Source organism: Lagopus muta, chromosome 2 (genome assembly GCF_023343835.1).
Source record: "Lagopus muta isolate bLagMut1 chromosome 2, bLagMut1 primary, whole genome shotgun sequence".
Taxonomy (NCBI): Eukaryota; Metazoa; Chordata; class Aves; order Galliformes; family Phasianidae; genus Lagopus; species Lagopus muta.
This window is the reverse complement of record NC_064434.1, coordinates 46726574-46751296: the sequence shown is the minus strand read 5'-3', so window position 1 is coordinate 46751296 and position 24723 is coordinate 46726574. Positions and strand designations below refer to the sequence as shown.

Below are 24723 nucleotides of genomic sequence, written 5' to 3'. Positions count from 1 at the left end.
TAGGCCTTTACTGCAGGTCATGCTGAAGTCTTGAAACTTAGTTCTATCCAAAAATAAGGTTTGACTGCTCTTGACAGGTCTTGATGTAAAGTTGTTTTATACATCCAAGACACATAAAAGAATAGTTAACCACTGCTTCAATTTTCTTGGTAAAACCTGTACTTCATTAATGCCACCATCTGTCTTCTACTATCTCTAAGACAGTGCAATCACCAGATATTTAAACCTGAAACAAGCACATTTTTCAGCTCCTCATAGAAAATATCCACAACAACATTTGCAAAAGATACTGAACCTTTTGCTAAAGGCAGCACACATCACTTTACAAAACTAAGACATACAAAATTGACCTAAAACAAACTGAAAAACAGTAAAGAGAAGCATTCTGAAACTGATGTCTGAAGAAATTGCTTCCTCCCACCCCCCAGTTAGGTCAAGAGTAATAACAGCATGTTACCTGAACACTGCTGAATGATATCAGTGCTACTTCACTGCAGAAATTCAACTCTAACTCCTGAAGAACAGAATTCACTTGGAAGAATGGACATAGCTCTCTGAATTATAAAAAAGTACACCTGGATGGAGTTACAGTTGTCTGCTAGCAAATGCCAGGTTTTAAATTCGGTAAAGTAGAATTCAGGCTACTGATATAAAAATGTATTCATGTTTTTCTCCATTTTACAACCAGAACATCACAAGGTCAGCAACTCATTGTCTGCATCAAAATTTTGCTTTGATTTACCCATGTTTTCTTAACTCTGACTTCAGAAGGATGAGATAGGAATGTACACAAAACAAAACAGTATGCATTTATGCTGCCTTTACGCATCAGCAAAAAAAAGTTACTATCTGCAGTTGATAGGTAATAACTATTTCCCTAGTAATACAGGAAGAAAGCAACCTTGCAGGTACATGAAACACATTTGATTTGACAGCTTTTCTTATTATATTGTTTAAAAAAGAAAAAATATTTCTACTTCATCTCATTTGGTTCAAAAGTAGCCACAGATTAGATAACAAACTCTGGTTTCCTAAAGACAGCAAAATATTCATTGCACACACCTTCATACATATATATTATATATATATACACACACAGATATGCTTTGCTGTTTTTCTAAGACTCAAATAGAACTTTAGCTGATCAACTATTAATGAATCTTTTCTAAATAAGCAATGAACTGAATATGTTGCCATCAAAAAATCAGAATCCAGTTTATTTTTATACACCTCAGAGTCTGATTTTTGCAAGCCTTCTTAAATCAGTGTTCATAACTGTGGTATTTTGTTCTATAGTGGTATGAGCTGCTGCAAAACAGTAAAATAGCTCACAGTATGCATGTTGATCTTCTCTGTAGTATGCTACAAATCATCATCCTAATTCTAAAATGAAGCAGCAAATTTCCCATGAAGTACAGAGAAAACAGTTTTGAGCTTGTTTAATCCTCTATTTGTGACATTCAGCTAAATGGCTCCACCTGCTGTTGACAGCTAAGACAAAAAGGATCATCATTTGTTCTTTAAAAAAAAAAAAAAAAGGAAAAAACAACTTGAGCTCTGACTAACTACAGTGAAATATCACTTATCTTGTAACTGTGTGAAGCTATTATAGCAAACAATTCTTTAAGATGACAATACTTTAGAATATAACATTCATATGTTTACTAAAAGATAAAACAAATAAAATCAACACAACACCATAATTACGGCTCACTGTGGATGGTAAGAAGAAAAGGCACCAAGTAGTTTAAGAAAAAAAAGCATAGTTCTACTGGAAACATCCTGTTTTCTTTTATCAAGATGCAAGTCTTAACTTGCTAAATCATTTACATGTTTCCTCTGCTTCTTAATGCTTTGCATTCACTTGTCCACTATATTTTGATTTTTTTTTTTATTTACTCTAGATGTATTGATGTAAAAAAAATTATAAAGCCATCATAGCTCACATTACAACTCCCAACATACTTGTACTTGTTACATATTCATATGAGACTCCTAGGTCACTTCTGCTGTGAAAGTCAGCTCAGGCTCTGAGTGAACAACAGTGTTAAACTCTTGATTTCTGTGAAGTCCAAATGAAGCTAATTCTTCACCCTGCAATAAATGTGCAAATCTGGAAGGGCTTTTACAACTTACATGATTCCACAAAATGTTATGTTGACTTTGTTTCTTCTCATACAGGTGTGCAGATGAGGGGTGAACAAGGTCCCCCCGGTCCCCCAGGCCCTATTGGACCAAGAGGACAACCAGGTCCTGCAGGAAAACCAGGCTTTGGAAGCCCTGGTCCGCAAGGTCCCCCTGGTCCCCCAGGACCACCTGGATTCTCCACTGTTGGAAAACCAGGCATGCCAGGTCTACCAGGGAAGCCAGGAGAAAGAGGATTAAATGGTGAGAAAGGAGAAGCCGGACCTGTTGGGCTCCCAGGAGCAAGAGGGCCACAAGGACCCCCTGGCATTCCTGGCCCTGCAGGACTGTCTGTCCCTGGAAAGCCAGGACCACAAGGACCTCCAGGAGCTCAAGGGCCAAGAGGCCTCCCTGGTGAGAAAGGAGAACCAGGTGTTCCTGGTATGAATGGACAAAAAGGAGAAATGGGATTTGGTGTTCCAGGCCGCCCAGGTAGCAGGGGTCTTCCAGGCCCACAGGGACCCCAAGGCCTCCCTGGCCCTGCTGGGATAGGGAAGCCTGGAGAAAATGGCCTTCCAGGTCAGCCAGGTATGAAAGGTGACAGAGGTCTACCAGGGGCACGTGGAGAAGCTGGTACCCCAGGCCCCCAGGGTCCACCAGGAGAACCTGGAGAAGTTGGCATTGGCAAGCCTGGGCCAATGGGACCACCAGGACCAGCAGGCATCCCTGGAGCCAAAGGATTCCCTGGACCTGCAGGCTTGCCTGGATCCCCAGGTCTCCCAGGATTTGGAAAACCAGGATTGCCAGGGATGAAGGGACACAGAGGACCTGAAGGACCTCCTGGTTTTCCAGGACCTAAAGGAGACCAAGGCCCAGCTGGTGTGCCAGGAGAACCAGGTCCTGCTGGGTCACCAGGAAATATGGGCCCTCAAGGACTCAAAGGCTTGCCTGGTGAGAATGGCTTACCCGGACCCAAAGGTGACATGGGTCCTGCAGGCCCTGCAGGATTCCCAGGAGCCAAGGGTGAAAGAGGTCTACCAGGATTAGATGGAAAACCAGGATACCCAGGTGAGCAGGGTCCTGCTGGTCCTAAGGGACATCCAGGTCTCCCTGGTCAAAAAGGTGACACTGGCCATGCTGGCCTACCTGGCTTGCCTGGTCCAGTTGGACCACAAGGAGTTAAGGGAGTGCCAGGTATTAATGGTGAACAAGGCCCAAGAGGACCTTCCGGAATACCTGGGATCAGAGGCCCCATTGGTCCCCCTGGCATGCCAGGAGCCCCTGGTGCAAAAGGTGAACCAGGAGCACCAGGACTGCCAGGCCCAGCAGGTATTGCTACAAAAGGTTTAAGAGGACCCATGGGACCACCTGGACCTCCTGGGCCTAAAGGCAACAATGGAGAGCCTGGCTTGCCAGGTCCCCCAGGTCCTCCTGGTCCCCCTGGCCAAGCCACAATCCCAGAAGGTTATGTTAAAGGAGAGTCTCGAGAGCTATCAGGAATGTCTTTCATGAAAGCAGGAGCAAATCAAGCTCTGACAGGAATGCCAGTGTCTGCCTTCACTGTCATTCTCTCAAAAGCCTACCCTGGGGCAACAGTCCCCATCAAATTTGACAAAATCCTGTACAACAGACAGCAACACTATGATCCCAGGACAGGAATCTTTACCTGCAGGATCCCTGGACTATACTACTTCTCCTATCATGTACATGCAAAAGGAACAAATGTTTGGGTTGCACTCTATAAAAATGGCACCCCAGTCATGTACACTTATGATGAATACCAGAAAGGATACCTTGACCAGGCCTCTGGCAGTGCTGTCATTGATCTCATGGAGAATGATCAAGTGTGGCTCCAGCTGCCAAATTCAGAATCCAATGGTCTCTATTCCTCTGAATACGTTCATTCTTCTTTCTCAGGTTTCCTATTTGCTCAGATCTAACAACATCCCACTTACAATGTCCTGACACGCTCTCCTTCAGGACGTTTTAACTGGGCACTGATGTAATATGTCCCTAGCAGGTCATGTAACTTCAATTTTGCAACAGAAACTGAGAACAGTGAAAAGGTAAAGCAATTGGTTAAAAACTAGTAGAACAATATTCTATGTTTTTAGAAACTTGTCATGGGAAATTTGTTTTGAACAATGATCAATTGTCCAACTAAATGCAACATTAAAATTTTATGAATTAATATAATACACCTGTCTATCTCTCTTCATTAAAGGGGGGGGGGGGGGGGGGAAAGGAGAAGGGGGGGGTAAATCAAAATTTCTAGCTATCATTTCTCATTAACAGGTAAAGTAGCCATTTCAAGACTCCAGACCACACTCAAGTACACTGAATGATACCTTCAGTTGATTCAAAAGTAAACAGTTTCAGACGCAATGTGGTCATCATAATAACAAGCTAATACACTTCTTTACCATTAGTCTTCTATCAAACAAGAGTCAAGAAAACAAAATTTGACAACAGTGCATAATATGTCACTTGTAAGTCAGTTCAGCTTTTCCTATTAATGAAAAATCAACCTTAGAGAAAGGTAGATTTAGAAATCATAATGCTACTGAAGGTCTAAGACCTCCAACAATAGAGAAAAGCAACCAGACTTGAAATGTAGAAATCACAGAAAGATTACGGACAGGGGGGACATCTTGAGGTCATGTGGTCCAACCCCACTGCTCAAGCAGGGACACTTACAGCAGGTTGCCCTGGACCAAGCCCATACAGCTTTTAAAGATATTCAAGGAAAGAGACTCCACAACTGCTCAGCAAACTATTCTGTTGCTCCATCAGTTACAGCATACTATAGTAAAGAGGTGTTTCCTGATGTTCAGATGGCACAAAAATGGATCACAGGAGATCCCACTACCTCTTGTCCTGGCACCAGGCACCGCTGTAAAGAGCCTGGCTCTATCTTCTTTGCACCTTCCCTTTAAGTTTTAAAGAATCATAGAATGGCTTGGGTTGAAAGGGACCTCAACAATTATCAAGCTCCAACCTCCCTGCTGCATGCAGGGCCACTGTGCATCTCTAATCCTAGTCCAGACTGCCCAGAGTTTCCATCACAGCTGTCTGACACATTTTGTAAATTACAGTAAAAAAAACTAGTTCACCTTTTTTAAGCTCCTAATTAACACGATGATAACTGGAGTACACTAAAACTAACATGCATGCTGATACAAAATCAAAACAGCTTTACCACCCCTGAATTGGAGACAAACTTTGCTCGTAAGTTGTGTTTTAAAGAAATACAGTATTCAGAGATAAAAACAATAGTCTTGGAATTATTTTTTACTTACACGGTAAAAGGATCTCAATCACAGTAAATTTGTCTGGAGGCACACTATTTGCTTAGCGTGTCTACATACACTCATGTCTCTCAAACACTACATAGTATATTAGTCTGTTATGGTACAGTAAAAAGTTAATGGTATAATGTAAGCTCAATAGCATTAGTGTTTATAAATTATCAAAACACATCTCTTCAATGACAAGTTATTATTTATATGCTTTAACTGTTTTACATATATATATATATATATATATCCAAAGATTACCAATTCAAACTGTTATTTTAAACTTTTTAATGGATGTTTTTAATTATTTGCACTGACAGTAAATAGGCCTGTTTGAATTCTTTTGTGATACCATCATTTCTTCATGAAAGGGAAACCCGAGGCTTATTATTGTGCATTTGAAACAGTTTCCTAAGTACCTGAAAATACCTTAGGATTAATAAAAAAGTGAGAGCACCTTTAGGCTGATACATCGTTAGAAAAACTAAATACTTTGGAAACTTTAAAGAACTTCTAAGAAAGTAACTGCAGAATTTCTTTGCTCCTTTTATTAGGTGCTACTGGATAAGGATGCAGAAGGCTTAGACTAAACTTTTAAGTGCTAAAAGAGAGAGTAATACGAGATCATCTTATTTTGGGGGCCAAGTAGGCTTAGGCAAGTAAGCAGGTACTACCATTATAAATATTCTATGTTTGCATGAAAATAATGCAGTGGAGAGTACCACAGTTTATAAGTAGTAATCCCATAATAATTTTCTTTCAAACTAAACTAACTCTCCAGACATTTCAGTGAATTGCCTGTCCTCGTCTATTAATTACAAGTCTCCTAAGAAACACCTTTTTAAAAATATATATATATATATATATAAACCACTCAAACAATTTGACACTCTTATTTCAGAAAGAGAGATTATGAAGCGAAGCTTAAAACATGGTAGTTCCCAGTCAAAGTGTTTAAAATTGTTGGAAACCCTTGGTGCTCAGCCTGTGATTCCAATTTGATAGCACAAGAAACTAGGCCTCAACAGTATTCTTAAAAGTTAGGTTCGCTTATCTTCATTGTCTGCCCACTTTAAATCAGGTTTTGTGTTTTAACGTCTCTGTTCTTCAAGTGAGCACAAAGCAGTTCAAGTCTATAACTTTGTACCTCAGGCCTGTTTTTTTGAAGGCTTTTCATAATTGTCCAGATGTTAAGCCATTAACAAAACCACTCAGCACCAAAGAGCTAGCAATTACTCTTCACACTGTGATAAAAGCAGAATTTAAAGATTTAGCTCTGGATTCACTGTTTAGTGAATTCACTGTTCAGAGCTTCCCCTAAACTCTGAGAAAGTGTTTAAGACTCTTATTAAAACAAAAGCTAATTCACATTTTCGAGATATGTACTTCAAATAAGTTAAATCTGTTTAATTACACTATACTTCTGTATAGGAGAAGTGAAGTATGTTGGAAAAGAATTTTATCACCAGTGAATGTCAGGCTTTGGAAGAGTTGGACACAATCATATAATGCAGATGACGGCCGTGCAGAACAGCCAAAAGGAAAAACTGGGGGTTTCTGTAGCACACTTTTTTTTTTTTTTTAATATTTTCTTCATATGAAGATGTAAAGACAAAGCTCCTCCAAACATCACATCTTTTTCCAGATGTGGTATTAGAAGAAAATCCCATGAGATTAAAACTAAAATATAAGAGCCTGTAATAGTAGAAAATTCTCTTCCAAAGGCTTTGGGGGAAAAAAAAAATTTAGACAAGCCTCATTAGTTCCTAAATAGTCAGATGTGAAGTATCCAAATGATCACTTATAAATTTACCTGGAAGTCTCAGAATAGATGTATAACAAATTTACTAGCTTATATCTTTGCCACCATTTTCACAATTAAGAAAAATGCTCATCTTTCTTCACTGGACTACATTAACATTAGAAATCCTAGTGTTACAGTCTTTTTTGAAGATTCCTCTTTTTTTAATCAGAAAAGCATCTTTCCTCTTTGTTGTTTCTGAAGTCACATATAAAGAACATAATGCAGATATCATTGACAATTCAATTATCTTCTACCTAGACAAAAGAGCCATAGCATAGAGTTGTGATCAAAAACTTGTCTGCATGCACACGTTTAGGGGAAAGAATAAAGTATTTCATAAAGATCCAGAAAGGTTTTCTCCCTGAATTATAGAGAAAGTATATACTTTTTGTAAATAAGCATGCCACTTCAGAATATTGCTCAATTACAAAAAAAAACAACAACAACAAAAAAAAAAACTTAAAATGCAAGTTACTAAACAGCAGGTTTTTCCATCTAGCACTTTCTTCATCTCCTGTATACCTTTTAAACAAAGACAATTTTTTCACATGCACCCCTGAGAGCTGACAGCATATCCCACCAAGCTTTTAAATGTGCTATTTATAAAGTTCTAGCTGCTATGTCAGGCATGATCCTTCTAATTCCAAAATGAAATACAGTGTTACAAACTGATTGAAAACATTACAAGTGTATTATTCTCCCTACATAATCACAGATGCTACTGTTACAATTGGGAAATGATGGGGAAAGACAATCATGCAAGAAAAAGAAAGCAGTCTTTATGAGAAGACATTTTATAAAATTATGCTCTAAGAAACTTTTGTAACTGGCAACTTCCTCCTGCAGGAACCATCAACTTTTCTATCAAAAGCACAAAATCTGAAGTTTTTACATATTTACATAATATTAATTATAATTTCTGCATGACAATTCCTTTGAATTGTTCTTTACTGATGTCTATAACGAGAATATAAGCTAAATGGAAAAAAAAAAGTAATACTAATCATGTTAAAGATGAAAAATATTCCAATAATGAAGATTGGTAAAAAGGAGTAATTTATGCAGAGGGCATTCTTGCATGTATTGTTAGGTTGAAAAAAATGACCTGCCTGAAAATAAAAATGCCTGTGTTCTTTGCTGTCTGACATCATGTTTTTACCTAATAGTATTTCTCAATAGACTGCTTGAAATTTTTGGAGTTCGAAAAGCAAAATTCAAATAAAACAAAATGACATGGAACTTTCTTAGGCCTCTTCTGCAAGCTTCAGTTCTTCACTTCTTTAAGAAAAAGTAGCAGAGTGAGTTGATATCCTTCATAAACTGAGAGTCATGACAATCATGGCTATCTAAAATAGCCATAAAAAGAAAAAAAAACATAGTTGGGCCATTATCTAAGGCAATCACCATGGCTAAGACAATGAAAAGCAAAATCCATCAGACACCTGACTAATGATCAAAGAAATCATGTGATAAAGAGAAGGGACAAAGATAAACAAGGGCGTGCTGACAACAAACCAGAAACAAAGTGACATGCAAACATGAATTTCAAATAAATAAAACGGTCAGTCGTTCTGCTCCATCACTGACAATGGCACTAGCAAGATGCTATTTTAACTTGGGAACTTGATGTCTCCCCAGGTAGCCATTTAATAAGCTTGCTTAAGAAAGTTTACTTTGACTAACTGCAAATGAGTGCTGCTTTTCTCTAAAGGGTTAAACCCTTCACAGGGCACTGAAGGAACAGAGTTAAGTCAAGACATGGTTTATGCTTTTTAGTCCAGGCTCTGGGCTAAGAAAAAACATGGGGCTTCCTGGTATGCAGAAACTGGGATGGAGCCAGCTTTAAGTTTCCTCAGAAAGTTACATTAAGCTTGCACCAGAGGGAAAAAGTCTTTGGCATTAACTTGTCACAGAAGATTAGTACCATTATTCCCATTTCACAGAGGAGGGACCTGAAGTAAAAAGAGAATACTTCAGGCAAATATCAAAGGTAAGCCAAACAGGAAGAAATGATATCCAATTCTTCCATCTTCCTGTTCATCCACTGGATCACATTATTAAATGGAAAACAAAACCACTGCAAGGCCTTTCAAAATGATGCATGACTGAGTTTAGCACTTTCATGCATTAAAGTACCGTGTACAATCTGTGTTGTCTTACTGCTGATTTTACAAAGCCCTACCTATTTCCATCCCACCCCAGAAAAAAACATGCTTATCACTTAATACTTTCTCATATTTCACCGCTGCTGTGCACATCCCTCATAACCCTTATAACAGAAAATTATGTGTATTAAATTTGATCTGAAGTTTAAAAGAATTAAGTCACATCACACATCTGTATGCAGATTACACACTTACATATACAAATATGAACAATGTGTAGGTATATACTTATGTGTATACATGTACACACAAGCAGACACTCCTACATACGTAAAATTGATTATTTACATGATTTCAAGGATCAGGCTTTAAATTATGTTCCCAAATAATAACTTACTGTAAAATTTATTTTTTAAAAAGGAAGCTAACTACGCATGATTCATATGCAACACATAATGAAAACTAAAGGGCTAAAGAAAACCTATTAAAAAATGTACCAAACATTAGTTTCCTTTCTTTTCAGCGCATATCTGATGTTATTCATAAATACAAGAACACCAAGAATAGAATAAAGTACAGTGAAATAATGCTGACATTATTGTATGAATCAAATATTTTTCTTCTAAAGTCAGTGAGGTAATACACCAAAAGTTCTACTAAAAATATCAAAGCAGCTCCAGCTGAACAAAATACGAATACCAATATAGCAGGATTAATGTGTAAATAGAACAACTTAAAAGCCTGAAAAGTAAAAGCTACGTTGAGTAACCTACAGTATGGTAGCAAATGTATTTTTTTCAGCAAGTATATGTAATATTTCTGGCTATTACTGTAAGTTGTTGGTGAACCTACTTACCTTTAAAAGCTGATATTTTATAATTATGCTGGATAGCAGCCACCATGTCCTTCCAGAAGTCATATTTTTTCTGACCATCATGCTGTAATTGTTAAAGGAATCTAGTCACTACATAAAATATCAGCCATTTCAAGCTTTTATACTCAAACAGTGGGAAGAATGCCATTAACAAATAAAAATATTTTGAAAATGGAGTAGAGCAGTCCTAGACAGTAGGAATCAGGACTCAGGACTCAGCTGTGAACTCTGAATAATGGGAGGCAGATCTGCACCCTGCTTTTGAATTACTCATATTTATAAGTAGCCTAAAAACCTTACAGCAAAAAGGGGCATTAGAACAGCAACTTAATGAACGAGCTACCCTGCTGACTTCCAGGAAAAATTAATGCCTAGAGCTGCAGACATTGTACTAAATTAATAGGCTGACATTAACTACAGACTGGCACTCGTATCACCTTCCACCATTGCAACTTGTAAAAACTTTCACTACAAAATAGTGACAATGTTCTTCTGCCAACAGCTCCACCCTAAACACCACATGAAATGCTTAGAGAGAAGCCAGACCAAGCAACACTACCCTGCACTGTGCTTTGTAGATTGCCAAACCCCTGCTCTGGCAGGACAGGGGAAAAAAAACAATCTTCAATGTGATCAGTCTCCCACTTTTCCTAGAAAGCTGTCCAGGTGCAGAATCACTTCTGCTGACCTCAGTTACCCTCCCAGTGTCTCATTAAGATAGAGAAAAAGCTTCACAAGCAGCTCAGAGTGCTCTGGGACTCAAACACTACAAACTTTAAAAATGTTGAGTTAAACACAGGTGCAATTACACAGCTAAGCATATTATAGGGCAGAGAATTAGTTACTGAGCTTGTAAGAGGTGCTCTGTTACAAAGCACAGAGCAGCAATAAAGCAGATGTCAGTTTCTACACCATAGAAAGTATTTTGTAGTGTTATTGCAGGTTTTGTATCTACCTAAGCTTAAGTTTTGATGCAACTGTGACAGATTTTTATGGCTTTGTCCTATGTCCTAAACCTGTCAGCCTATCTCTGCACTAGTACTTGAATAAAGACTTACTTTGTAAGTAGAAGGCATTTTCTTGAGAAGGATGTATTTCGAAAGTGAAAATGAATTTAAAATGTCTAAAGACATGCAGTTTATTTGTAGCAAACTGCTATTTCAGGCTTAATCCAACACAGAGGCTTCAAAAAAAAAAAAAAAAAAAAAAGTCTGCCCTTAATTTCATCTCCATCAGGTAGCACTAACAAGGCCTTTCACATGTGACTGACAAGCACTATTGGTAGCCTACTTATGATCCGCCACTTTAGAGATTAAGATCAGGAAAGATAATGTTATTGCTTCCCCTGTCATCCCTAAATCCATTATTCCAGCAAACTACTGCAGATATATATAAAAAGGATTGTCAGAGAGAAAAGGTACTGTGTATGTCAGTTTAGTTAACTGCTAAGCAAGGTCATTATCTGAAGTTGTACTCATGAGATGTCAGGGAATGCCTGTCTAGTGGTGACAGCAGTAGCCTGTACTACTACCAGCCCTTAGACAGATTCAACTCTACGTATACTCCACGTGGCTGACTCTAGCCTTGTTTTTTCTTTCATTGTTTTGTTTGCTTGCTTCTTCTAAAAATCGGTGCAACGAGCTAACAGTTCCTCAAGAGCATTGTTCTGAGGACAAGTGCATAAAAGTTTAAAAGTGGTATACTTCCCTCAAAACCTCTGGTTTTACAAAAGACCAAAACGACTATAAAACTACCCTACTGCAAATCCAGAGCTACTGCACATAAAAGAAAAATGACCAATTCCCTGAAAGCAGAGAGACAACTATGAGCATGCCTGTGTAGTGATTTCATTAGATGAAGTATCAGACAAAAAGTATTTTGTGTAGAGCTTCAATGCAAAGATGCAAAATGTTGAGAAGCTCTTATTTCCTGAAAATATACACAAATTCATCAAATGCTTACACATCTTTAACAGAGTAGAGCAGTGCAGCACCCAGCTCTTGTCTGAACCCATTTTGAATTGGAACCTAGTTCTCCATCTATTTCAGTAGGAAACTCTCCAAATCCTAGAATGTTTTCTGGAAATTTTAAGGAAAAGTAGCCTTTACTAATACAAGTTGCAAGAAGAAGAAATACAAGCCTACAATTCTGTTTAGGAGTTAGAAGGAATTAAAATGCAATGGTTTTGATACCATATGAAAATAGCTTAACAACTGCAGCATGCATCCAGAGCACAAACGCTGGAGAGGCCTACAACCTTCTGCCTTGTGTCTTCATCATCTGGCTGATGGTAACATCTCACAAAACTGCTGCAGTCCCTGTACCGAAATTGAGCTAATATGCAGTTAAATATTCAAGAAACTCATGAAGAACATTCTTGAACCATTTCTAGCAGCTCTGTGGAAAAATAGAGCGTGGGTTTCTCTCTGGATAAAGACAGCACTGCTCCAGGGACAGTGCTCCAGCTAGTAAACTAGTAACAGAACATGTAAGCACACTACACGTGAGCTGAGCCACATTTTAGCACCATCCTCTTTCTCCCCATCACCAAATGAATTGTACCAAGTCTAAATTAACTGTAAAATAAAGCAACACAGTACAGGTGTGACATCTGAGAGAGGATTCCAAGCTGTGAGTGAGCAAGGAATGAGATTAATCAGGCACAAAATTAAGACTCTTATGACGTACCTGTCCTCAGTGTTTGCCAATGAGCTAGCTTTAGATAACTCTTCAAGCAGCAGCAGTTGGACTTAAAACAGCAATCTGCTCAGCATGCTATTTTGGATCTAAGCCTAAAACATCAAGTCAGGTGATACTCCAAGGGACTGCAGATACCCATCTTACAATTCTCAATTCTAGTCTGCAGACAAAGCGCTGCATTACTTTAGTACTTTCAGACAGTAGATTATATCCATACCTCATTGACACTCAGATATTTTACTCAAAGAGAAAAGCTCTTTTTTTTTTTAGCTACCTAAAAGTTAAAGTTTCAACTCTTCTTTGACTCAACTGAATCAAATGATAACAAACATCAAAGGTAGCATCTAAGCTACACTGTATATCTAAGAAGCACTGAAAAAAGTTGGACCAATTTCATTTTCCACCTTTAAATGTAATTTATTGCTTAAAGGAAAAAAAAAACAACTGGAAAATCACAGTATACCATAGATTTATTTACATCTACACATACAGATTATCACACTTAAGACACAAAACACATTTAAGAAGAAAGGCTGGAATTAAGCTTTCAACCATTTAACATCTCTTGCAAACTAGCAAACCATACTATTCTTCAGATTTAATTCAAGTACCATCCAGTACAATTAAAGATTTTTAAGAAGAATATTCTCCATATCACAGAATAAACTTGAGTAAATAACTCATTTGTTCTTATCCTAGCTATTTGTGCCCTCTGGTGGAAGTACATTTACTCTGACCATACCAAGTAAGTCACAAGTAGTTTGGGGGACAGCTTTAATACACTGATAAGTCTGGCACGAAAAATTTCAAACAAGAAAGAAGAGCTAAAGAGCTTAACTTCACTGAATGTTATTACTTGCATGCATTACTGAATGCATACAGCAAGTGAGGCAGAAAAGGATAAAGATAATGGAACATTTAATTTCAGAAAGTCCAGTTCTTACCTGATCTAAACTGTCCACAACCCTTGCACACAAGAGGGCTCCTGGTAGATCAAAATAATTATCATACAGATAGTATTTGGCTGGAAAAAAAACACAAACAACACCTCTAGTTTTTAAATATGTATTGTATAGTTTACAAATTAATATATTTAAATAGTATTATGAGCTGTTACTTGAATTTTATGATAATAAGCATTATTTGTTTCCCAACTTAATACATTTGTTAGGTTTTATTTCTATTTATTCTCATAACTGGCCGTTGGCAACAGTTACCTTACACCAAAGCAGTAAGATTTTTAGGAAACATTTTAGGATTCTAAAAGTTATGGTGGAAGAGATGGAAATGAATGAGTCTTAAAAGCCAAAGCAGTGTTGCTCAGCTATTCCAAAATATCAGTTTTCCCAGCAATAAGAAATACTGTGAGTCTGAGAAGTTGTTTCAGAAAATTTGACAGGTCTTACATAGAATCATAGAATTACTAAGGCTGGAAAAGATCACTAAGATCATCAAGTCCAACCATTAACTCATCAAACATGTGGGCACAAGAGAGATCAACTCTTACTGACTACAGCCCTCCTTAAATAACGTCTGAATTTAGGGTATTAATGGGAATTGAAACCATTTGGCAGGTTTTTTTTTGTTTTTGTTTTTTTTTTTTTAACCCTTCTCCTCTGCACTACTGAGAATTGCACTATATTCCCCTTGCTGATCTCACAAAGTATTTCCTTTCAATAACACTGACCTAGTCTGTTATGAGACTGTTGAATTGCTTCACTTCAGTGATAACAGTGGTTTTATTTTGAAAATGCCACAACAATACAATTTGTCATAAAGTGAAAGACAGCGTAAGAAATGTCAAGTGACTTTGAAAGCAGCATCTTATAAAATACAAGTCAAAATTGAATGAACCGAAACGAAGTGGACAGATGCATTTTATTTACCAAATAGGATTATTCAAGCATCATTGAAACAAAATGGGAAAATAAAAGCAATGTTTCAGCATTTCTCAGTGATGTTTTCCAGCATCCCCAGATTTCAACGAAATTGCATTTCTATCTGTAGAACTTATCTAAAATGTCCTTCCTATTCTGATGTTATAGTTGTTTATAAGTGGCACACTGTACAAGTGTCTCATAACCTGTTTAACTTTGGATTTTGTCTTTCCTTCATTGTCCAAAACAAAAAAATTTGCAAGGAAATTCTTGAATGTCTAACTTCTGGGCAAGAAGGCAGGATCCTCTCTGGATTCATTTCACCCTTGGGCGGTGCTTAGGTATTTGGCTTGAATCATCTAATACAGAGGCTGGGATGGATTTCCTATAGTCCTGTCCTTTGAAAACACATGCTAAAGACAGAAACTTAGCCCAGTGAGAAGCATGCTCACATTATTCTATGATGCCCCAAAACAGAACAAAAAAGTCAGAAGGGCGCAAACATTTCTCCCAGACTAAGGTCATGTTCAGCAATTCTTTTCTGGGAGTAAAACTGATTTTAAAGTAAATTTAGATTAAAGTAAATTTAAAGTAAATAGAGTAAAATAGGTGATGCTTTCATTGTATTAATAATCTTGTCTGTGCTGTCTCTTATGAATACCACATAAGTCAACAAAACAAGGACTAATATTCATGAAAGAACTAAATAATGAATGCAAAACATTTCTTTTGTACATATAGCTGAGGTACTTTTCTACCCAGCTGCAAAAGATTACCTGCAGTTTAGCGTAAGGATGACAAAAGAGTTTATGACAGCAAAATGGCAAAGAACATCTCTATCACACAGGACAATGCAACTATCAGCGAGCATTTTTCCCTTTATGTGCATCACTCACAATTACTAATCTTAAAGAAAATTTGAGATAAAGTACAAGGTGGCTAGTAAAAGTGGAAACATAATCACAGTGCCTTCACAACATGACTCCCATCTTAAAATTAAACAGCTGCCACCACAAGATGAGCAGTTGTGTTTCCATACCTGCTCTGTTAATTGCACTTCCAGCTAGGCCTCCAGTAAGAACACTGACAGCAACACACCATCAATTAAGACAAACTTGATTTTTTTAAAAATTATTCTTAAATGAGATTGAGATTATGAACTTCACTACTTCAAGAAACAATGTGCCCATCTCTACAACCAAAACACACCTGTACTGTTAGCTTGTTCATTACTTGCCTTATAATTGGTGATTTAATTTTAAGTATTAGAGGTTAAAAATATAAAAACAACCTTTGCCCCAAACACTCAAATATTTCAGTAATTCTCATCTCAAGTATTTTTTTAAAACAGATTTAGGATGAACTAACACTACAATAAACACTGAAGGGGCCAAAGCAGTTTCATAGACCAGGACATTCTGAGGTAGAGCTACCTGAGCGGGAAAGCATTCCACTGACTGTACTAAAATGCTTCCATTCCCTCCTTCCATAAATCTCCAGGATCTCTTCAGATGTCATACTCCTAGTGCCATGGCTTGCCCTGTTTGATGCATTATAGAGAGAAAAACAAAAGGTTAAAAACATTCAGACTACATCTAGAAAACAGTAATGAACTGCAATTGAATACCAAAGTGCATGCAAGTTTATCTTCACTTGAGCTCCCAATTTGAAGTTTGCTAGGACCTAAGCTTTTAACTTATGCACTACAGTCCCCAGTATAAGTTTTAGTTCACAAAGGTCTGGTTGGCTGAGGGCATGGATACTGTGCCTCACCTCCTAACACAATCACTCTGTGTTGCTCGAATGTTCTCAATTGTATGAGGACATTATACTTGAACTTTCAATATACACTGCACAATAAAACACAGAGCAGGAAGCCTATACACCATTCTGAAGCCTGGTAACATTCACAAAATGCAGGGCAGGACTGTGATAAAATTCTAGTTTGAGCCCTCAAAGCAGCTATGTAATACAGAAATAGGTACAAGCCTTTTCAGGAATTATAAGTCCACTAACTTGACCATCAAACTGTGCCCCTAAAGAACATACACAAACCAGTTTTGAAGGAAACAGGAAATGCCAGGATAACTAATACTGTAACACTCTTCCCTTTACATTAATATATCCTCTTGTCTTGAATTCCAAACCGAGCTCTTTGAAATTCATGGTACTAACTGAATTTCTGTACGCATAAGGAAGACTCACAGATATTTCATTCCTTATTTGATAGAATCATAGAACAATTTGTGTTGGAAGGGACCTTTAGAGATCACTTAGTTCCTACCTGCCCTGCCATGGATGGGGACACCTTCCAAGAATTCAGTGAAATCTGATTTTCCCTAGCATCTTCATGGTTTTGGAAAAGACGGAAAGATGAAGTAAAGATGTACTAAAATTATGACTCAAGGGAAAATTTATTTTTAAGAGGAAAAAAAGACTTCCCCAAGTGAATGTGTCAGTTTCTATACTTAATTTACCTCAGGCTACTTAAGCTACATGTAGCAAGTCTGCAAGAATTCTGAATATGTATGGTACAAAGACAATTGCTCTGTCATTAACATTAGTCATTAGCACTTATTGACTCAAGTTACTCAGAATTCAAAGAAAAACCTTACCCTGGATCTTAGCAGAATTGGACAGAGTACATTGGTAGCCACTGAAAAAAGTGAATTTAGTTTCAAGATCAGTATGCACTCAATCTTAGATGTTTATAAAAAATTATATATTCTTCCTAGCAGCTAATATGGAAATATTATGAAAATACTAGGTTTATAACATTAAGAGATACTGAACACTAGTTTACCCAAGAGTATTTAAATTTTTACATAAATGAATATATATTGAAACCAGTATTTTAGATGTTTAATAAAACTGAGGTGACTTTCAAAAAGAGGATAAAATGTTCACGTTTGTTTAACAATAAACACACGTAATCAGTATTACCTCAAAACTGTTCCGTCTTCCGCGAGCTTCAGGAAGTTTCCATCTTCAAAGTCCAATGCCAAGCCTTTACAACTAAAAATAATTGTTGTTGTTTGTTTGTTTTTTAAGGAAGAAACAAGAAAAATGTTTTCAGAAGAATGCCTCTTTGTATCAGAATAGTGAAATGCAGTTACAGAAGCTATATAACAATGCCATTTAAAAGCAACAAATCACAACCCCTCAAGCACTCCCATGTTTGAAAGTAACGTATGCAAATACATATCATTACAGTGAGGGCTGGATTTCACTTACATAGCAAATTCCTACTAAATAAATCCAGTTCCATTGTTCTGTGAGTTCAGTGTGATTATTCATATAGATAGGGTTGGGGGATTAAGGCCTGAACATATACAACTAAGAAATGTGATGTTCAAGCCACTATTAAAGAAAATTACATACACATTTTGACTGTACCTCCCCTACTTACTACTGCAACAGTAACACCAATATTAAGGAAGAGAGAGATAGAACATCATTCCCTGCGAGACAACAGAGTATCTAAAGAGCATGTGAAGAGAGGCATTGTCAGGCTAGTCTGCACTCACAAGGTGAAGGGTACACTGAGTAGGACAGATGTGCCACAGTAGTTCCTAACTCACCTAGTAAATTCACAACTTTCAGAAAAATGAACTCACATTTACTTAGGCTGTTTGAAAAATGAGATCAGAGTTCAATTTCTAGAATAATATTGGAAAAGATGAAAGAAAATGCAAAAGTAATGCTTTCTTCATTCTGTGTTACATGGTACCCAAAGGAAAGACAATGTGCTATGAACCTAGCTGGCAGACTATCCTTTCACACTCGACACCTGGGTGATTAGTATCAATGTGATGCTACCAGCACTATGGGCTTGCAGATCCTCATTAAGGAGCCCCCAGCTTCAGGATGGAACCAAGGTAGATACATCTAAACGTTAACTAGATTTCAAGCCTCAGAGTCCTCAAAATATGAAAAATACAGAAACCCTGGTTATCACATGATATTTGCAATCAGACATGTTTGGAAACTCACCAGTCAAATACTGAATTGTAAAAACAACTTGAAAACAAAACACCTGTGCTTCTCCTAAGGAAAAACAAAGCCAAAACAAACAGCAATAACCTGACCTTCAAGTCCCCACACTCTTGCCATAGATTATAACCTATAAAAGTTGGAACATCAGTGATTCACATTAAAGTTCCACCTCAGATACCACTGAATTCAGACCAGAAACTTGTGTTTTAGTTTCTTACATTACAGCTTTGTGCCTAAAGCATCACTCAAGGGCTACTTCTTGGCATGTCACCTTTCCTCAGTTCCTGAGAAGACTGTTGGGATTATTCTGCCTTACACAAACAAAAACACATCTGTAAAGAGAAACACGGAGATATGACTAAATTCTGATGGTTACTGTATTTACCAGTTAAGGGTAGAAGAAAAAGGAGGTGTATCTCAGCAAGTTAAACCACAAAGTTTTGGGGGAGTTCATAGAAAGCACAAAGCAAGCTGAATATTCAGTTGTCTCTTCAAAACATCATATTAGAAGTATTTCAAGAGAAATACTTATGGTTTTAAATACTTGTTGGAAAAAAATTGAAGTTACCTATTTGGTCTGATAGTCTTAACAAATGTCTAAGAAGCTGTTTTCCAAGCTTCGTGAAAGTATACTACAAATAGTATAAAGGAAGTTATGAAGAAAGTTTGTTATTTTCAACATACTTACCAGAAGTCTAAGCTTTCTGGATTTAGAGTCAGCAAGTCTTTGTCGTAACCCTTCTCCGTTACCAGATACTGAGCAAAACTATCATATATTAGCTATAGATGGGAAAATAAAATAAAACAAAAAATTAAAATGGTATTAACTACATTGATTAAGGTATCTAAAGATAATGCTTTCCCTGGGAAGATGTGAACTTTAGTACCACCAAAGGAAGAGGCAAACAAGGAGCACGGGGGACCTGCTCCACAGCATTTTACCAGTAGTGCCTGAGTTACTTCTAGTAGGCTGGAAAACAGCTCAAGATGCTCATGCAATAGCTCTGGGGCAACTTTCGTAACACAGCCAGATGTATACCGTTCTACCTTACTGCCCTAGATCTTCAAGACTACTGGGAAACAAAGATGCTAAGCACCCAAAGCCAGTCACTACTTCCCCCTTCCAAGTCTCTTTTTTTTTTTTTTTTTTTTTTTTTTTTTTTAAATGTCAGGTTACCCTGATTCAACAAGTAGCACCTGAGCCTATCAACAACTGCAGCTAGTAAACACAGAATAATTGAATCACAGAATGGCCAGGGTTGGAAGGGACCTCAAAGATCATCAGGCTCCAACCCCCATGCCACAGGCAAAGTCACCAACCTTCACATCCAGTACTAGACCAGGCTGCCCAAGGCCCCATCCAACCTGGCCTTGAACACCTCCAGGGATGGGGCATCCACAGTCTCTCCGGGCAGCCTGTTCCAGCACCTCGCCACTCTCTCTGTAAAAAACTTCCCTATGATATCCAACCTAAGTCTTCCCTCCCTCAAATTAAAACCATTTCCCTGTGTCCTGCCATTATCTACCCTTGTAAAGAGTTGACTGCCCTCCTGTTTATAGGCTCCTTTAGGTACTGGAAAGCTGCAATGAGGTACCCCACAGCCTTCTTTTTTCCAGGCTGAACAAGCCCAGCTTTCTCAGCCCACCTTCACAGGGGAGGTGCTCCAGCCCTCTGACCATCTTTGTGGCCCTCCTCTGGACTCTCTCCAACAGCTCCTTGTCTTTTTTGTACTGGGGGCACCAGACCTGGACTCAGAACATTTTAAACATTCCTGATAAAACATATTCTGAAGAAAACAGCAACTACTAAGTAAAAGATTCATAAGGCCAGAAAGAATAAGTGCTAAAGCCTAGCACAACATTCAGCCAGTTCTTACTGTAATGCATTAGTGAGGTTGCACAAGTAAATCTAAGCAGATAATGCCAGGTCCCTTTTTCTCATAGTTCTTTCATTAAAACTGTTCTCCCAAAGCTGCTCTTGGAATGACTTTGAATAGTGAGAATGACAAACAGTAACAACTGTATCTTCTGGTGCTCATGCCAGCACTTTAAAGTGCTTTATTGGTCACCAGTAAGGATATGAGCAAAGGGCATGTGACAACCAGCCACTGCCTTGTGAGAAGAGTGAACAAAATTTCAGAAGTCTTTTTCCGTTAGAAAAACGCCTCTCTGCAGGATATCAAACACCATCTTAGAAAGCAATGCAGTTTCACAGAACAAGGTGCATTGCACCTTTGTTAGACTTGTTTCTATAAAAAGTTATTTCTGTATCACACTTAAGAACATCCATGGGGCATGAGACAGCTGTGCAGCATTCTGACCTCAACAGAAGGGAGCCCTGCAGATGGAACACCCGAGACTGAAAGGGGCCAAGCAGAAAAGAAGTGCTGAGGCAGAAGGTGCAGCGCATGCCATCAGGCTCTGACAGACAGCAATGCTGAGGCAGAGATGCTGAATGCCCTCATGCTCACCGTTCTAAGCACGACAAAGTTTGCCTACAGAAAGCGCTATGCACTTCGAACCGCCTGCTCCGGCGCTGGGGGACTCTGCCTTTCTCAGCACCACTCCAGGCAGAAGAACACTTCGGAGGCGCCGTTTCCAAGGCAAAGACACGGCAGTGCCCCCCGGTCGGGCTGAGGCCTGCCGAGGGGGCGGGCAAAGAGAGAGGCTCCCGCTTCTCCCCTCCTCTCACGTTTCCCGTCTCCCCGCGGGACACCCCTCGAACCCGAGACCCCCGCCGGCCCCGCACGCCCTCACTCGCACTTCCGCTCGGGCGGCCGGAGCGAAGCGGGCAACCCTGGCTCTGCGGCCGCGCCGTGCCCGCACTCACCGTCGCGCTCTGCGGGAGGTGGTAACGGCACAGCGTGTGATCCAGATCGAAGCCCATCACCTCGCAGTCGGCCAGAGAAAAGTACTGCTGCATGGCCGCGCCACCACCGCGGGAGGCGGGCGGAGGCGGAGGAGGAAGAGAAGGAGGAAGGCGCACGGGCGGTGCTTCCTGCGGTGCGGGGCGGTGCGGCCGCAGCCACTCCGCCCCGCCCCGACTCCGCCCCGCCCCGACTCCGCCCCGCCCCGACTCCGCCCCGCCCCGACTCCGCCCCGCCCCGACTCCGCCCCGCCCCGACTCCGCCCCGCCCCGACTCCGCCCCGCCCCGACTCCGCCCCGCCCCGACTCCGCCCCGCCCCGACTCCGCCCCGCCCCGACTCCGCCCCGCCCCGACTCCGCCCCGCCGCTCCGCGGCCGCCCTCACCTGCGCGGAACCCGGCCATCAGCAGCAGAGCTAAGAGGCGCAGGATAGCCTTGTTCCATCGCTGAGGTTAAGAAAAGCCTTTCTTGCCGAGACCTCGTGCGGCTGGGAACGGTGAGGATCCCGCTGAGTTCTGAAGGCGTAACGAAATGCTTCGCTGGGTGTAACGAAATGCTCCATTTGGAGAAAAGCAAAACAAACGAGAGCTGCACTGAGTTAATTCTGTTCTCTGTGGTTGGATCTGAGTGTATTGTCTGTTTGAGGCCAAGGCTTGGGATGCTTAGATAGCTGCTCTTGAACACTTGTGTGCAGATTTTCTTCGCTCCTCTCTAGAATTCATTTTCCTGCTTAGATACAGTGATGTCATCAAAACACAAGAATGCTATTAGTTTGCTTCTTCAAAGGAATTCAGAGTATCCCAAAGATATTATTATCCATTCTAATGCCGTTACATATATGTATGTGCACCATATATTACAAATACTCCATATATCGTATACATACAGTTCAGTATATACATGTAAGTTGCTCTGAAAGTAATGCCTCCTATTTATTTGCATGAAAACTACAACACAAAGAACCCAATAACACTATTTGATAGAACAAATTCTCAACTACAAAATGCTGTTTTTGAACAGAGCCAAACGCCATTAGCTACGGATTTTCGTCAGTGTTGAACAAAAGCCTGCGCACCACACTCAGGAAAATCTTCACCAGAAGAGGTAACCTTCTGTTACCGCTGCTGGATTGAATCACCCAGTGCATTGCTGTGCTCACATACATTATTTAGTCTCCATATACAGTCAGCAAGTTTCTGTGAATGTTGCCATTCTGTCAGACTGCCCCTCTGCTGCCATCTGTCACAGAGAAACAAAATATAACAGAATGCTGGTGGGAAGTTTCAACCTCTACTGCCAAACCACCAACATCCACCTCAGACATTGTGGGCCAACATCATAAAGTAGGAGGTATTACTTTCGGAGCAGCCTGTTTACATAATGACACATGAATATATTTCAGATATATATGCTTAAGTACATATATGTGTATATGGATATATATACACAATCATATATGTGTGTGTGTTTTCCAAATTAAATGGTGTGAAATATGAGCAGTGTGAAATATCTGCAGAAGGAGAGATTCATCCAGGATCTTGCACGCAGCAGTGGTCTCAGCCGTCAAGATGAGGGAACTCTGAGCAAGAGGTCATTTTTCTTCCCCAAACCTCTCACTTTAGGAAACATGGAGCATATTCCTGCCCCACTGGAGTCAATGGTGACAAATTTCTATTGACTTCAGCAGATTCAAGTATTTATGCTGCCCTCATATTAACTCAGTTTATCTGACTTGAAAATTGTAGCAATAGATCATAGAATCATAGAATCACAAGATCCTACTTTGGGAATTCTCCTGTTCCAGAAGGTGGTTTGTTTTTATTTTTGTTTTCCCAAAAGGCCTCATGCAGCTTAACAAATTTTGTGTAGATCATAGCATTTTAAATTTATAGTGTTGTTTTCCATGCATGCATGTTTATGTAAGCTCACTACAAAATCAATTTAACATGCTATAGTATTGGAACAGCTGGAGTGATCACTGTACTTGCCATCAGAAGCAATTATGAACATCCAGATTTTGTGAATACTGCACAATAATAGTAGCAGTAATGAGAAGCTATCTCACAATTTACAGCACAAAAGCACTTTAATTCTAAGTGACTTCCAGTCATTTAAGCAATGGAGCAACTCATCAAGTTAAATTTCAGGTATATGAGGCTGAAGGTTAAATTAGAACTGTGACAACAGAAAATACAGAAAATGTTGATTAAGGGGATAGGTTTTCATATCTGGGAAAGAAGAATACAAATCAAAGAATATCATCTTCATCTTCAGTATCTCAGCACCAACCTGATAACAGGAAGCTCCTAACAGTTTACTTTAACCAACAACCCAAGGTTTGTTTCTTTCCCTTTTGTCTGAAAAGCTTTCCAATGTCTCACAATTTCTTGCTTTCAGATGAGTCCTTCAAATGTCCTGACAGCCCACAGTAGCACCTTTTTCAGAATGATGCTGTATTTAATTGAAATTCCCCGTAATATTTGAGACATCTTAATCTGTTAACAGCATCCTTTCAAATTATTTTTTCAGTTCAGTACTGACAGTCTGATGGCACCATGGCCAGATCAGGTGTGCCCACATAACTCTTCCAGTGCCTCACCACCCACAAAGTAAAAGATTTTTTCCTTATATCCAACCTAAGTCTACCTTCTTTACACTTGAAGCCATTTCCCCTTGTTCTATTACCACAGACATTGATAAAGAATCTGTTCTCTTCTTTCATCTCACTCTCCTGTAGAGATTCAAAGGCCACTATCAGATCGCCTCAGAACCTTCTCTTCTCCAGGCTAAACAGCCCCTACTCTTTCGGCCTCTCCTTGAAGGAGAGATATTCCATCCCTTGAATCAGTGGCTGTTGTGGAGCCTCCCTCCATGGAGATATTCAGGACTCATCTGGACACCTACCTGTACAACTTATTGTAGGAGACCTGCTTTAGCAGGATGTTTGGACTCAATGATCTTTTGAGATCACTTCCAATTCCTGAGATTCTGTGATTCTGTGATTTTGCCTTTCTTTGTGCCTCCCCCTACTTTCAGCACAGGACAGGCTCCCACCACTTTGTATGTTCAGAGGGTGGGGAT

At 39.3% G+C, this 24723-nt stretch overlaps 2 protein-coding genes across 2 annotated transcripts in view; one reads left to right on the top strand and one right to left on the bottom strand.

The window, feature by feature from the left end:
* COL10A1 (collagen type X alpha 1 chain) overlaps nucleotides 1-4153 on the top strand; it is a 34993-nt gene extending 30840 nt beyond the window's left edge. The window contains exon 3 of the mRNA XM_048938413.1: nucleotides 2182-4153. Within this exon, the coding sequence (XP_048794370.1) occupies nucleotides 2182-4064 (1883 nt within the window). The 3' untranslated portion in view covers nucleotides 4065-4153. The remainder of the gene's footprint in view (nucleotides 1-2181) is intronic.
* NT5DC1 (5'-nucleotidase domain containing 1) overlaps nucleotides 1-21836 on the bottom strand; it is a 120058-nt gene extending 98222 nt beyond the window's left edge. Inside the window, exons 1-6 of the mRNA XM_048938414.1 lie at nucleotides 21607-21836; nucleotides 19465-19556; nucleotides 17724-17795; nucleotides 16214-16320; nucleotides 13848-13927; nucleotides 10186-10267 (exon numbers count right to left, since the gene is read on the bottom strand). Of these exons, the coding sequence (XP_048794371.1) occupies nucleotides 10186-10267; nucleotides 13848-13927; nucleotides 16214-16320; nucleotides 17724-17795; nucleotides 19465-19556; nucleotides 21607-21699 (526 nt within the window). The 5' untranslated portion in view covers nucleotides 21700-21836. The remainder of the gene's footprint in view (nucleotides 1-10185; nucleotides 10268-13847; nucleotides 13928-16213; nucleotides 16321-17723; nucleotides 17796-19464; nucleotides 19557-21606) is intronic.
* Between the last annotated feature and the right edge of the window lie 2887 nt (nucleotides 21837-24723).